This window comes from Pteronotus mesoamericanus, unplaced genomic scaffold (genome assembly GCF_021234165.1).
Source record: "Pteronotus mesoamericanus isolate MK-2021 breed Mesoamerican mustached bat unplaced genomic scaffold, CSHL_Meso_final contig_169, whole genome shotgun sequence".
In the NCBI taxonomy this organism is placed as follows: Eukaryota; Metazoa; Chordata; class Mammalia; order Chiroptera; family Mormoopidae; genus Pteronotus; species Pteronotus mesoamericanus.
Window position 1 is genome coordinate 21,648,788 of NW_026555068.1, and position 13,777 is coordinate 21,662,564.

General features: G+C 52.6%; 1 protein-coding gene across 1 annotated transcript in view; it reads left to right on the forward strand.

Annotated features, from left to right (window-relative positions):
* Positions 1-12,273, forward strand: part of ENPP6 (ectonucleotide pyrophosphatase/phosphodiesterase 6) — a 77,486-nt gene extending 65,213 nt beyond the window's left edge. The window contains exons 7-8 of the mRNA XM_054566187.1: positions 6,805-6,928; positions 11,303-12,273. Coding sequence (XP_054422162.1) covers positions 6,805-6,928; positions 11,303-11,508 — 330 coding nt within the window. The 3' untranslated portion in view covers positions 11,509-12,273. The remainder of the gene's footprint in view (positions 1-6,804; positions 6,929-11,302) is intronic.
* Positions 12,274-13,777: the final 1,504 nt, after the last annotated feature.

Here is a 13,777-nt window from a genome sequence, read left to right on the forward strand (position 1 = left end):
GCGGGGAGGGAGAGCGGCTTTCCAGACCAAGGGGTGGGAAGTGTGGAGCCTCTGGGGCAGGCGTGAGAGAACTTCAAGGAGGCGAGTTGACAGAGTGGGCCACGTGGCCGGTGGCGGGGAGTGAGGAGAGGAAAGGGGCCCATGGTGAGGTGGTCCCGGGAGCGGAGGCACGGTCAGGCCCGTGGGAGAGACGCGGTTTTATCCTCAGGGCAGTGGAGAGTCACAGAGCGGTCTAGCGGGGGAGCATCGCGATCCTTCACCTTCAGGACGCTCCGACTCACAGCCCACGAGAAAGACAGAGTTGAGGAGCCAGGGTGGAGAGCGGTTCCTTCAAAATTCTTGTATTCCTTATTCACCCACTAAACACAGAGACAACAGTGTTGTTCCCTACACCTCTCATTAGTAATAATGAGTGCTGTAAAAATAACCTCCATTTATCACGGACTGTTAGCAACTTTAGAATGAGCCCCTCACGGCCACCTCCAAAAGTTTCAGTGACATGTGTTCCGAGTTACTTTACATTTTGTAGATAATAAATTTATCAAGAATCTTTTCTTCAACATTTTGGTCAACAATAACAACAGCACTAACCTTGAATTAAGCCTCTCCTGGCTACTGTCTCTGCATTGCGGATATTGCTGTCCCAATTGTACTGAGTTGATTAGGCTCAAAGTTTTAATGCCTTGCCTAAGCTGACAAAGCAAGGAATGACAAAGCCAGGATCTGAACCCAAATATAACACGTAAACATGCAGTCCACCCCATTTTCCAAAGACCCCCCCAAGTCTTCCATAAAAATGGCCGACGTCTTTCTGACATTTTATTTCAGAGGAACAGACTCGCCCTCCTGGTTCTCAGATACTATAGACGAGCTGCTTCACACCAGCAGAAGCGGAAGTTCTAAAGTTATCATTTGCTTTTGTTCTTCCACATATAGTCCTGCAGAAACCTTTCTACCAGCTCAGCTGTTCACTTGCTTCCTTTTTCTCTTCTTAACCCCTGGTCTGTCCTTTCCTATTGCCCACATGGCTGATTTGCAGAAGCATGAACCGTATTAGTCATGTCTGTGGAAGCATTTAGTCCAGTGCAAGGCTGAGGTGCTGGGAATATTTTGAAATGGTGGAGAGACGTAACTGAGCTCCCAACAGGCCTCAGGCTCACTGTCCCCAGGCCCGCACGCAGAGGTTCCGGTAACATCAACCATTCCAATAAACAGTCCTGACTGTCTATTTATTCCAATAAGTAGTCAGGACAATGTGCTCTCCCCTGGGCTCTCACCTTTCCTTTAAGCCCAATCACACACCATCTCTCCTGTGAAGCACTCAGCTCTTCCCTAACTTCCTCCCTCTTGGAATTCTCTTAAAACCCTGACTCCTTCCCCAGGTGCTAGATTTGTTCATCCGCCTTTAGACTCTTCCTTTCTGGGGTGGAAGCTCCTTACGGTCAGGTCTTGACCTTCCTTTTCCTCCACAGAAACTACTGCACGGCCAAGGACATGTTCGTGGAATGTGAATTAAATGAATTAAATATTGAGACTCTTGGTTGGACGGGTTGTTCACTTGGTAGGTTTGTAAATCACCAAGTGAACAGAGAGGAAAGCAAAGTCCGGCCTTTAACTTGAGCTAATCTGTAGTAGCCCAGAAGAGAGTTCAGTGGGGGGAAATGTGTGGAAACTACTAGTGGAAGTTCTCGGAGCTTCTCTTCACCCGCAGCTGGAGCCCCAGAGCAGCACGCGTCAGCTCTCTGCAGCCCCTCTCAGCTTCGGGGTTAATTCCTGTGGCCTCTTCTGGACGGCGTCCACTTCATGCCACCGTGCTCAAAAAGGTGACCAGATGTGACCAGATGTGGCCCAAACCTGGTGAAAGTCTGTGAAACACGGTATCTCATTCTTGATCTTCTGAGTAGAGAAAAATGCAGCAAGTTCAGGCCAAACTTCTAAGGGAGGCCAGTATTTGTCTCCGGAGGAAAGATTTATTTTGAAAACCAGCAAAGGATACAAAATGCCCGGCTCCATTCTGAGGCCTGTGGATGATTGGCAGTTAGGCCTGGGCCCCAAATATTTGGGGAAATCAAGACAATCTGGGAAACGTGGCTTCTGAGTGTCAGTGGCAGCTCGCGTGGTATTGTCCAGGCCTGGCTCATTGAGCTTCAGGAAGCTGGGTGTTGAGTGCTGGAAGCTGCTTGCTTTCTGGTGGTGATTAGGGTCGTCTGCGTAAGCTGCCTGAGAACACATGCCTACCCTCCTCACCCCGGGCATACTTCAGTAAACACGGTCGTGGAAAAAAAAGAAGGAAAAGAAAAACCCCATCCCTCAGTGCTGTCCTCCAACACTTCTGTCTACTCCAAGGAACTCTGTTTTTCTTGCTCCCGCCGGTTTTGCTGCCTGGCATTTTTCATTTCCAGGATTAGGCTGTGTGCGGGCTTTCCAGGGTCAGGCCGGGGCCAGAGGCCCATGCAGCATGATTCCACTTTAGAGTGAGGGAGCCTTCCAAGACGGAGGGAGGGGCTGCATGGGGGGCGTCCCTTTGCAGTAGCATGTGGCAAACGGACACCTTCAGGCTCATGACCACCGTCCCACAGGGTTCTGAGAGGTCCTGCCAACAGGAAGCCCCTCGGGAGGAGCATTTCAAATAGCGAGGCCGCAAAACCTGAGAAATGGTGGTTTGTAATAGAAACCGTAGCCCGCCCTGGACCCGAGCAGCAAAACCGTGAGAACAGGCCTACTCTTGTCAATCCTGCGAGGGTTTTAATCAAAGCCACCCCCGACTTACACATTATTGAGGCCTTTTCCAACCTGAGATGATGGTGGAAGTTCATTGCACTTTCGGGGCCTGGGAGGTTCCTGTTAAAACCGTGTCCTGGGAGAATAAAGCAGGTCCCTCCTACACCTCGATAGGCGTTCGCATTTCATTTCCGTTAATCAGACCAGATTTCGGGACCGTCGGTCACCCTGTGTGACGGGCGTCATCTCGGGCAGGCTGGCACCCAGGGGCGGAACATCCCCACTTCCTCTCACTCTTTCCCACACTCCAGAGGCTGCTTTCACCTGACGCTTTTCCTGCGGGAGGTCCCCAAGGTCCCCTGGCTCTCAGGGCCTCTCGGTGCTGGACCGTCCCCACTCACAGATTCCCAAGGGTCCTGACGCCGGGGGACCACGGTACCTGCCCAGCCCTGGTTCTGTGAGAGCTTGTTGTGTAGCCTCTGGAGATGCCTTACAGCAGCATGCACTCATTCACACACACACTACACACCACACGCTCCCATCCACACACGCTCCTACACACACGTCCTCTACCAGTCTCACCTTGGGCCGCACCCGGAGGGTCTGGGCACCTCCCTGGGCTGTCACTAGGTGGCACTATGGGGCAGTCCCTGGATCTGGTTGGGGGAGGAGAGGTGGCATCAGGAAGCTCCTGCCCAGGGGGCTGGTCTGTGACACACACACACACTTCATCAGCGCCACCTCACCGGCCAGCACAGAGGAGGGGACCCTGGGTACAGCATGGCAAGGGGGACAGGTGACGTAAGAAGGAGAGGAACACTCATTCAATGCACCCTTTTGAGACTGGGGCCGTGTGCGCAACGTGTTCAGGTCAAGCACTTAGACGAAAAGGTTAGCGTCTCACACAAGCAGCCAGTTTATTATTGCTTTTGAAAATCAGTAAGAACAGTTGTTTCACTGAAGCAGCTTGTCACTTTCATAAAAACGAGCGGGTCTCCCTGTGACCAGACAGGTGCCCAGTCACCTTCAGGGCTGAGATGCTCGTTGCTGGTACAGGGTCCGGCACAAATAATGCTACTTTTTTATTACAAAATCTTCTATCACAAAATCGTAAGCATGTAATTCGGTAATATAACAATATCACACGCAAGCACACCCTATGACAGTTTAGGTGAAATGTTCAAATTAAAACTACAAATTATTACAGCCATATTATTACCCTACCGACCACACTGCAGCAGGCGTTACTTCTGCCAGACCCAGTGTTTGTGGCATTTAGACTGGAATTTATTTAATCGGGTTCTTGGTCTTCGTCTCCCTTTCTCCTGTCCCTTTGTGATGGCGTACACACATCCCATGGGGTTCATGCTCAGTGAAGTAGGAACAACAGGTCCCGCCTGGCGCTTCAGGAATTGCTTCCTCGTGGCTGTGAGGTGGGCAGCCGCGAGGTACGTGAGCTGACGAAGCCACGTTGGGCCGCGTTGTGATCATCAGACAGATAAAGAGCAAGGAGAGTATTACAAGTTAGAGATGCAGTAAGTTAATAGAAACATTCCCACGGAAAAATACGAGCTACAGCTGCAGGAGTTAGGGGCACAGGAGGATGGAAGTGCAGGAAACGGAGAGTCAATGAAATAGTGCAATTTGGCAAGGAGTCGTGCCAGGGAGCGATTTATGGGCTGAGCCCGGACGGGCGTGCAATGCGATCTGACAGCTGAATAAGCGGAGGAGAGCCCGGCCCTCACCACCACCGCTGCCCGGCCCCACGGGGCCAGGGCGCCTCGCACCACAGCCCGTGCGCTGAGTGGCCGTCCGCGGCCATTCAGCGAGCCCCTCTCACGTGGCAGGCGCTGAGCACGCAGCCACGCCATGCTCCACGGCCTCAGTGAGGCCGGGACCGTCACGCCCCGCAGGGCGATGGAGGCTCCGAGAAGCGACGTAACTTGCCCAGGACCCCAGAAGCAGCAAGCTGCAAGCTGGAATTTCACCGCACGCCAATCCCATCCCAGAATCTCTCCCCTGTCCTTTATAACTGGCCGCCAGTCAGGGAGTGGAGAGGCGAGGGGCAGCGGAGGCCCTCAGTGTCCGGGGCCCACAGGGGCACGGCTGGGACCTCTGGCTGTGGTTAGTGAAAGGTGCCTAAGGACAGGGAGACAGGGGACCTGGGTGTCAGTGCCAGCCCAGCCGCTCAACAGCCGTGTGACTTGGAGAGTCCCAGTTCACCTCTCTGTCCTTGATTCCACAACTACAAAGGAGGGGTGTTGTGACAATTAGGTGCTGTCAGGGTCTGCCCTCGGTGACCCGTGCGGCCCACTGACTATGGGGACTATTGCAGGACTGTGAGCCGGCCCGTGGCTGGCTGGCTGGCCCTGAGCTGTTGTGCTTCTGCTCATTCATCACAACCAGCCCACCCTACCTCAGGCACTTGAAATATCTGTGATATCACACCTGCTTAGGGAGGGGATGCCTGGGCCCTCAGGAGCGAGTGCTTAGCCTGCCAGGAAGGGCTCGGCGTGTTCACCCAGCCCCAGCCTCGCTGGGACTCACCTTTAAGCCTTTCGTCTCCCCAGTAAGCACCCATAGTCTAAGAAAAGTGAGCTCTGAAGGGGAGTGAAGGTTCTGGAACCCACTCCAGATGAAGAACGGTTGAAGGAAGTGAAGATGTACAAGACCTGGAGAAGAGGAATCTGAGTACGGTCTTCAAACATTTGGCCAAGCCGAGAGGAGAGGGCAGGCCCTGAGATGCTGGGGGTGGGGGTGGGGCAGGAGAAAGGAAGGACGGGGCGCACGGGTGGCGGAAGGGGCGCCAGGCGGTCAGAGTGGACTGTCTCTGGGCTGTGGGGCCTCTGCTAGAAACACGAGATGATGACAGTAGATGCTGCTTTTCCATTAATTCTGACAGGGCTCGGGTGCCCTGCCATGCAGTTCAGTGCTGACGGTAACTGCCCCGACTTAGAGCAGCCCCCACATGTTAATGCGCCCAGCCCCACAAGAGGGCGCCCCTTCAGCCGGCGGCCGCCAGTCCGGGTCCCAGCCTCCCCACGCTTGCATTCGACGTGGCTACAATGCGAGGGTTCTCATAGCCCCTTTCAGGTTCGATAATTCCCTGGAATGAATCTCAGAACTCAGAATGGTGCCAGACTAACGATGACGGTTTTGTTATAAAAGCCACAACTCAGGAGCAGCCACAGGGAAGAAAGGTGTGTGGGGCGGGGGCGGGGCGGGGGTCGGTGCAGAGCCTCCCTGTTCCTTTCCAGCAAACCCACTCCCCCCACGCCAAGCACGGAGATGGGCTCATTAGCCCCGAGGCTCCCTGGCCAAGCGGTTCCAAGGTCTTCTGCGGGGTTTCATTGTGTAGGCTTGGGTGGTTCGATCACCGGCCACGTGCCTGAACCCCCTCTTGGTCAGAGGTCAGAGGGTGGGCTGAAAGTGCCGCCCGGTCCTCACACGGCTGGTCCCGTCCAGGCCTGGCCTCCTTTCTGAGGCTGCCTAGTCCCTCCCGGAGGGTCCAAAGTCACCCATTAGCATAAACTCAGGTGTGGGAGAAGGAGGCCCCTTCTGAATAACTAGGGCAGTCCTGTCGCCCAAGACATTCCAAGGCTTCGGGAAGCTCTGTGACCTGGGACAAAGGCCCAATATATATTATATTATATGTATATATAATATACATATAATATAATATATAATATATTGCTGGGGACCTGGCCTGCAACCCAGGCATGCGCCCCGACGGGGAATCTCACCCAGGTTCACCTTTGGTTCACAGGCCAGCGCTCGATCCACTAAGACGCACCAGCCAGGGTGGGCCAAATACATTTTTTATGGCACCACAGAAACACTATATCACTGCCTGCCGCAGACACGCTCTAGTCAGTGGTTCTAAAGCTGATTGCAAGGGACAGGTACCGCTCAGCTCCATGTGAGAAAACGCCTTCGCCGCAAGAACTCTCTGGCCAGAAGATGGGTTGCCCCGAGAGGTCTGAGCTCCCGGGAGCAGGAAGCGAGGGCCCCAGCGCTGAGAGGGACTCGCCCGTGGTGGGTGGTGGGGACACAGCGAGAGGTAACTGCCTTGCTTGGTTGCAGAGTCGCGAGCTGCTCCCGTTTTGGATGAACAGCACTGGCACGAGGGAAGGCTGGCAGCGCGGGTGGCACGGCTACGACAACGAGCTCAGGGACATGAGGGGCATCTTCCTGGCCTTTGGACCTGGTAGGTGGGGGGACGACCGAATTCTCTTCGCCATCCCTTCCCAAGGAGGCGTCCCCGGGGGCTCGGGGCGCGAGCGATGGCTGGGCGGCTTTCTTTCGGAGCCGGCCCAGCCGGTCCCCGTGAAACATCTTCCGCTGGCTGGCTTCCAAATGCTTCTTGGGTTTGGCAAATGGGGCCAAATAGTTTTCCTTGTAAATCTGAAATCTTGAGTGCAGCGAAGAAAATGCATTCCACATGTTTGTGATTCATCTTTTACTTAATTCCTCGAAATGGGATTTCACAGCTATCCGAGGTCCGGGAGAGCTTAACAGACACCAGGTTGCTGACAGCTTGGAGGTCCGGCTTGGATGCGGTCGCTTCCCGGGCTCTGCCTCTCCCATGGTCCTTCCCTGCCCAGAGCACCCACCCCGGGGGCTCATTCGATTCAGGCCCCAGCCAGAAGCTGGAATGCACTCAAGGGCAGGCTAGGAAATGACCTAGAGACCTACTTGGAGAATCAGCCCAAATGACTAGGGGTTCCTTGGAAGAAAGCAAATTCACTGTGCCTTCTTTGACAGATGAATTCCTAGGGCTGGAAGAGAGTGGGGCGAAGATGGCCTATTTGGTCGTTTGCTTTGATTATTTAGAGCACCATAAACCCACACTGTAGAAAAGTTTATCAAACACGTTGAAGACCGTTCTACTACCTGAATACCCCCTTCTTTCAAACAAAATTAGGATAAAAAGCACTCAACAGCCATTATCCATCAGTTGGCTGGTCCATGAGCTACTCTTCTTTCTTACTACTGTCTACCCACCGAGTTAAATATAATAAGCTGACTCTGATATCCACATTCCAATGCCTTTGTCTGACGTCCTCAAAATGTTGCAGCCCACGAAATCCACGCTTTCCTTTCAGATGATAAGGAGATTAGACCTAGAAGCTGTGTTCTCCTCCTCGATGTAGCAAGACAAAGACATACATCAACCCACCTGCTCTGGGCCACACTGCTGACCACGAAAAACTGCCGAGAGCTATGAGGTGTCCATTTCTGCACCCTCCCTGGGGGCCTCTGGGACCCCGAGCCCAGGAGACTCATTGGTCCAAATCCTCTCCCACTTGTGATTCAAGTTCCCAGTCCCAAAGGAATCCGCAGAAACAGTAGCAGCGCACATGTGCGGAGCCCTGGCCGGGTTCCGGACTGGGTCTAAGGGGGGTGCAGAGGGCGTTCAGCGTGTTGCCAGCGGCCAATAATAGCTCTCAGGTGCTGCCTGTCAGCCGCTGCTGGCTGCTCTGCGGAGCTGTGAGCTAAGTGAGTGAGTGATGACGCCCTGCAGACTTGGTGGAGGTCAACTGCGAGATTAGGCTGGAGACACTCCAGGGCCACGGCCTTTGTACAGGGGAGCACCAGGCAGCCGGGCTCTCATTCAAAAAGCTCACCTTCTCCTTCCCCAGAGAGCAAAAGGATCGGGAATGCAAAACAGTTGTCAGTTGAAGCAGTGTTTATGAGCAAGTGCCTCAGGCACATTTGAAAGCAGAAGCACACCCCAAATTTCCAGCTGAACTCCCCAAGCTGCATCAGCTTCGCGTTCACTTCAGTGGAGAGATTTTTGTCCATTAGCCAAGGCCTCTGTCGTGTGCTCCTTTAAAACTAAAAGTCTGCGTCTTTTATAGACAGAAAGGCGACCCCTGATGAAAATGGACTGGGCTAATTGCAAAAATGTTTCCAGGCAGATTCAGCCTTGAGAGCCTCCCGCCAAACATCAGGCTTCTGGCTCCAGTTCTCATGAAAGATTGAGCAGCTTTACACACTGGCTGTTTATTCGAAAGAAAATTTAAGAGCAAGGCCATTAATAGCTCTCTAGCTGCACTTTGAGATAAAGGTGCATCCCTCCTGATTAATGGTACATGCCTCTCGCCAAGGGAGGAAGCTGGGCAGCGTTGTGGCTGCCCACACACAGCCTTAGAAGTCAGTAAGTCTGGGCTAGCTGAGAGAAGGGGAAGAGATTCTGGAAGACAGCCTCTCTCTGGTTAAGCCCAGTTTCTAATTTGAACAACCGAATCCTGCCCGGGAGAACGCCATACTCCTGATAAGGCGGCAGGAGCGCGAGCCTCCCTCTGCCAGCAGCCCGGGGTCGCCGGGTGCTGCGGGAGCCTGAAGAACCTTCTCGCTTCAAGAGAAACCGTTGTAATGTGCACAAAATGTAAGCCCCTGGGAATATCTTGGATTCCCAACACAGGTTCACAATGCCATCTGGAGCTGGCAGAGAGCTTGGCAGAGTCCTCCCACATTGGATCAGGTATTGTTTTGCTATTCAGGAATTTTCTAGATGCTTTCATTCCAGCCTGGATTGTGTCTGCATTGGGCCCAAAGTCCCAGCCGTGTGGAATTAGAAGCCACGAGCCAGGTGAAATGGGACAATAACCCACTTCTGCTTCCTGCTCAGGATTTGCTCAGGATTTGATTCTGTCCTTTGAATGCCAAAAGATGGTCTTTTAGAGAGTTGATCTCAATGGTCTTGCCGAGTGTTAAAGAAGTGGGTATTTGAAAGGCCAGAGAGGGAAGTCTCGGATTTACTGCTGTCTACAGCCGCACTCACCCGACAAGGACACGGCCACCATGCGATGGGGCAGAGCGCGGCTGTCACATCTGAGTTCCTGGCGAGTCAGAAGGAAGGAGGGGCCTTGCTTTCCTGTCACTGTGGCATCTCGCCATTGATTCCTCAGGCTGCCGCGGGTTCGCCGCTGGGAAGCCCGACCACCATTCTCGTCTGCGTGTGCCGTTTGCCTTGGTATCACGTGGGGTGTCCTCCTGGGTGGCCCTTCCATTCTCTTCCCTTGAGAGGCTCTGGATTTATTTTTCTTTTTTTTTAAAAACAGTTTTTACCCTGAAGTGATACTGACCCTTATCCTCCCTGTCCCCAAAGTCAAATGAACCCCCCAGAGAAGGTGCGGAGTATTTTCAACCCCGCATTCGCTCCCGCTGGGCACGCCTTCTCCGTGTCTGCTATCAATACCGGGATAATGCTAGCTATTGTTTTTGAGCACATATGACGTGACTGAAGCTATGATTCTTAGGTCCCTTTTCCCTGTTTCCTGAGGTGACCCAGCTAGGAAGGCTTGCAGGTTGATTGTACAGCCTCTGAACCTCTTTGTTCTGAATTCCAGTTTAATTCTTTAAAGCGAGCAAAAGCCATCCCTTGCCCCGGCTCTACTGCGCAATGTGACAGAGTTCTCTGTATGTAACTTCCTTCCGTACGTGTCCTTTCAGGGCTGATGCCAGAGCAGAATGTGGTGTTGGCCCTTCTGGATGATGTAGCCGTTGAGTCTGTTTGCTTTTTAAACAAAGCCTGTGTGGCCATTTTAGCAAAGCAGTGAAAAAGGTCACTGCCCCCAAGCTCCCCTTTCCTTAAACAGACTGAGAGCCCTACCTGGGCTTTACGGATAGATAAAACCTCCCTTCTCAATTCAACCTCAGTGTAGCTTTGGGTACTTTGTGGAAGCTCTGGTTTGGGGCCTGAAAGTAAAACTGCTTACAGTCATTAATACCAAACTCTTACAACCACTCAAGTGGACAAGCCAGCGTCTCACTTGCCTCCCATGGGGGAGGAGCCGGTGCGCCCTTGACTGAGACCTGACCTGCGACGCTGTGAACAGCCAGCCCCGCCTTCACCTCCCACATCACCACTGGCACTGGCTGCAGCCTCTGGGTTTCTAGAAGCACAGCACTTCCCCGTGACATCTCCCAGAGCCTTCCCTGGCTCCGTCACTCTGCCAGTTTGCTTTTTCCCCACACGGCCAAGTTACATTTTCTGCCAACGAAAGGCTCCTAACGAAAGTTTAAATGATCTTCCAACTGCACTCGAGAAGCCGCTGCTGGTGCTCTGAGTCAGCCAGCTCCGGTCCCACCCTCTGTCCAGCCCTGGGCTCTCTCTCCTCGTGGCAGGAAAATGGAGAAACATTCTTGAGTTACGGTCGGGTCGCTGCAGTCGAAATTGGCACCCAGCCAACCAGTCCCTGCTAGGCAGGTGCTCTGAAAGATGAGAATACCCTCGAACTGGGCTGGGGCAAGCCCAGTAACACAGTCAAACTTCTGTGACTGCACCTGTGCTCCCAGGCTCTACGAAAACAAGGCACGAGGTCAGTCTGTTCACTGATTTGTCTTTTGAAGAAACTCATCTCCATGAGCTGTGGAAAGTTCCTTCCTTTCCCAACCTGTGGCCTTCCACATACGCTTCCAAGTTCACAATCACTTGGCCACACCCCATCGACAGAGCTGATTTTCCAGTCCCTAAGCCACCTGCGGCCTGAGTGTAATTCCTCAACGTGGGGACTCGGCGCTCCATTCTGCCCGGTGAGTCATTATAACTCGGTTGCTTGTCTTTCCCTTTCAGATTTCAAATCCAACTTCAGAGCCGCTCCAATCCGCTCCGTGGATGTCTACAACGTCATGTGCTGTGCGGCAGGCATCGCGCCCCTGCCCAACAACGGGTCCTGGTCCAGGGTGATGTGCATGCTGAAGGGCCAGGCCAGCCCGGCGCGGCGGGTCCCACTCAGCGGATTGGCGCTGGCCTTCACTCTCCTCCTGCTGTTCCCGTAGCGGCTCCTTTTTGTCCCAAACACTCCGCCAAGGGGGCCTCCGCAGGGGAAAGGTTTTCATTTTCTATTTGAATAATAACTTCATTAACACAATCAAGGTCACACAAATTGTAAATATATTTTTCTTGGATGATCCTATATGTCCATTCTCTACTTTTTAAAAAAATCCAAACAATTTTTTTTTCTGAAGATAAGGAAAATCTTGCACTTCATTTGTTCAAGGGTATGTCATTTTTCTCTTTTTTTCCCACGTCCTAGCTCAGAGGAACTGCCTGAGCGGGGCCAGCCGGGGAGCAAACAGCCTTTAAGAGGATGTTGCCTGGAAGCCCCGGGGCCCCGCTGTGCACGGCTTTGCACAGAGCAGCCTGTGGCCTGCGCCCTGGCCACACCCAGGAGCCATCCTCGGGCCGAGGGTCTCCGTCCTGCACTGCGCCTTCGATACCAGACAAAAAGCTGCTCCATGACAGCCCTGGCTGCTGTCTGTTTGTGACCCAGTTTGTGGAGTTTCTCTGTCTTATACAAAGTCCCCCAAAGGGTGTATCTTAAGCTAAGGCTTGGGCCACCCATCAATCAAAAATCACTAAGGAGTAGAGAACTCAGAATAAGGTGACAGGCATGAGTCCCCTCCCAAAGTTGGAATGCACCAAAAATGTCTCCCTGGCCTTGAGGAGCAGAAAAGCTCACCATAGACCCGGCTTCTGTGTGACTCGGCACAGCGTGCCGGAAGCCTCGCCCAGAGCAGGCCCTGCGTGGCGGGGGCATCGGCGGGTGGCTGCCGGCCGCCAGCCGCCGGCCTGCCTGCCGGCGCGGAGGCTCACTCAGAGACCACCCCTCGGAGCCTCTCCGAGACCACCGCTCTGTCGCTCACCACACACGATGCCGACGACAGCGACACTGGACATACATCGCAGCTGGGAAGGGACGTCTGGCTGAGTGCGTGTGGACGTATTGCAGGAATCTCAGTTCATGGCGTGGAATGGTGATGCATTAAGCATAAGTTTTATGCACCAGTGACCCAGAGCCTTGCTTGTTAAACAGCAGCAGCAAGCGGGTCCTTGAGCAACCCAGAATTTCAAGGAGAATGCGGGGGAGCTGGAGAGAACGCGATGGAGTCAAATCTCCATCTCTAACCCACAGCCCATTTGATTAGGGCACAGTGTGGCCAAAGTGCCACCCGCAGAGACTTAAGGTTTGTAGGGCCCCCAAGATGAACCATTGAGCTTGGCTGAAGTGTTTCCACTTCAATCATCTGAGTTGGATGTGGGAGATCTTATAAAAACAAGGGATAACTGCATTTTTAAGCAAGCAAAGTCATGCACATACATCATCACGTTAAAAATAACTTTGCACTAAATGAGGCAGAGCTGCCAACGAGACTTTTTGTCGGGAAAAGAATACATCAGGCCTCCTCAGGACGATGAAGTGCTCGCAGTGTGTTCACCTTGAGAAATGGGAGTGATGTTCTGCCCTGGCTCAGGAAGGCTGGGAGCCGTTTCTCTGCCTTGCATCATGGGAGCAAGGGGTCCTTGCTTAAAGAGGTTGTGTTTATCATCACAAAAGATTTCTAAGGGTTTATGTAACGTGTTTTTAAAATGCAGCATTGAATCCATGGGTAAGAAAGCAAAACAGCCTTTGTTGTCTGGCTGAAAGCACGTTAGTGCTCTCAATGTTGGCCGTGGTTGTTGAGACACGATTCTGTTTTTCAAACTTCCTTGCCCCTTAGCGGACGGCATTCTGATGAACACTGCAGAGCCCACCTTCTTCCCTTGTGAGGGAAGGATTCCTGAAAGGTAGCCAAGGACTCAGTTAAAAGTGGATCGTCAAAATGAAGAGGGGCGTGAACGTGGACGCAGTCTCGCATTGGTCTTTCCTGCTCTATTCTACCGTTTTGCCCTCATGCTGTCTTAAAATCTTCAAGTTCCATAATAAGATCTCAGATTGGTGTCTGGAAAAGTGAAGCGACTCAATAAATACTCTTGAATCAACGAATGAGAATAAGACACTTTTGGAATCGGGACTCTTGGTAACTAATTAAAAAATTCAGCCCCTAAATGAAGAAAAAACTTTTTGCTTAAATGAGTGCATATGTTTTAGTGGCTTACTTCTTTGGCTAAAGTTTTTTTTTCCTTTGATTTTTGTTTTAAAGTTACACTATTTTCCCCAGGAAAGTTCTAGTTTCTCTAAACGGTTTTGTTCCCCTGGAGTAAACAAATCTGTGAGGAATACACGTAGACACCTTTTCTCCTGGGTTATTTTACTACCCCGTTGCT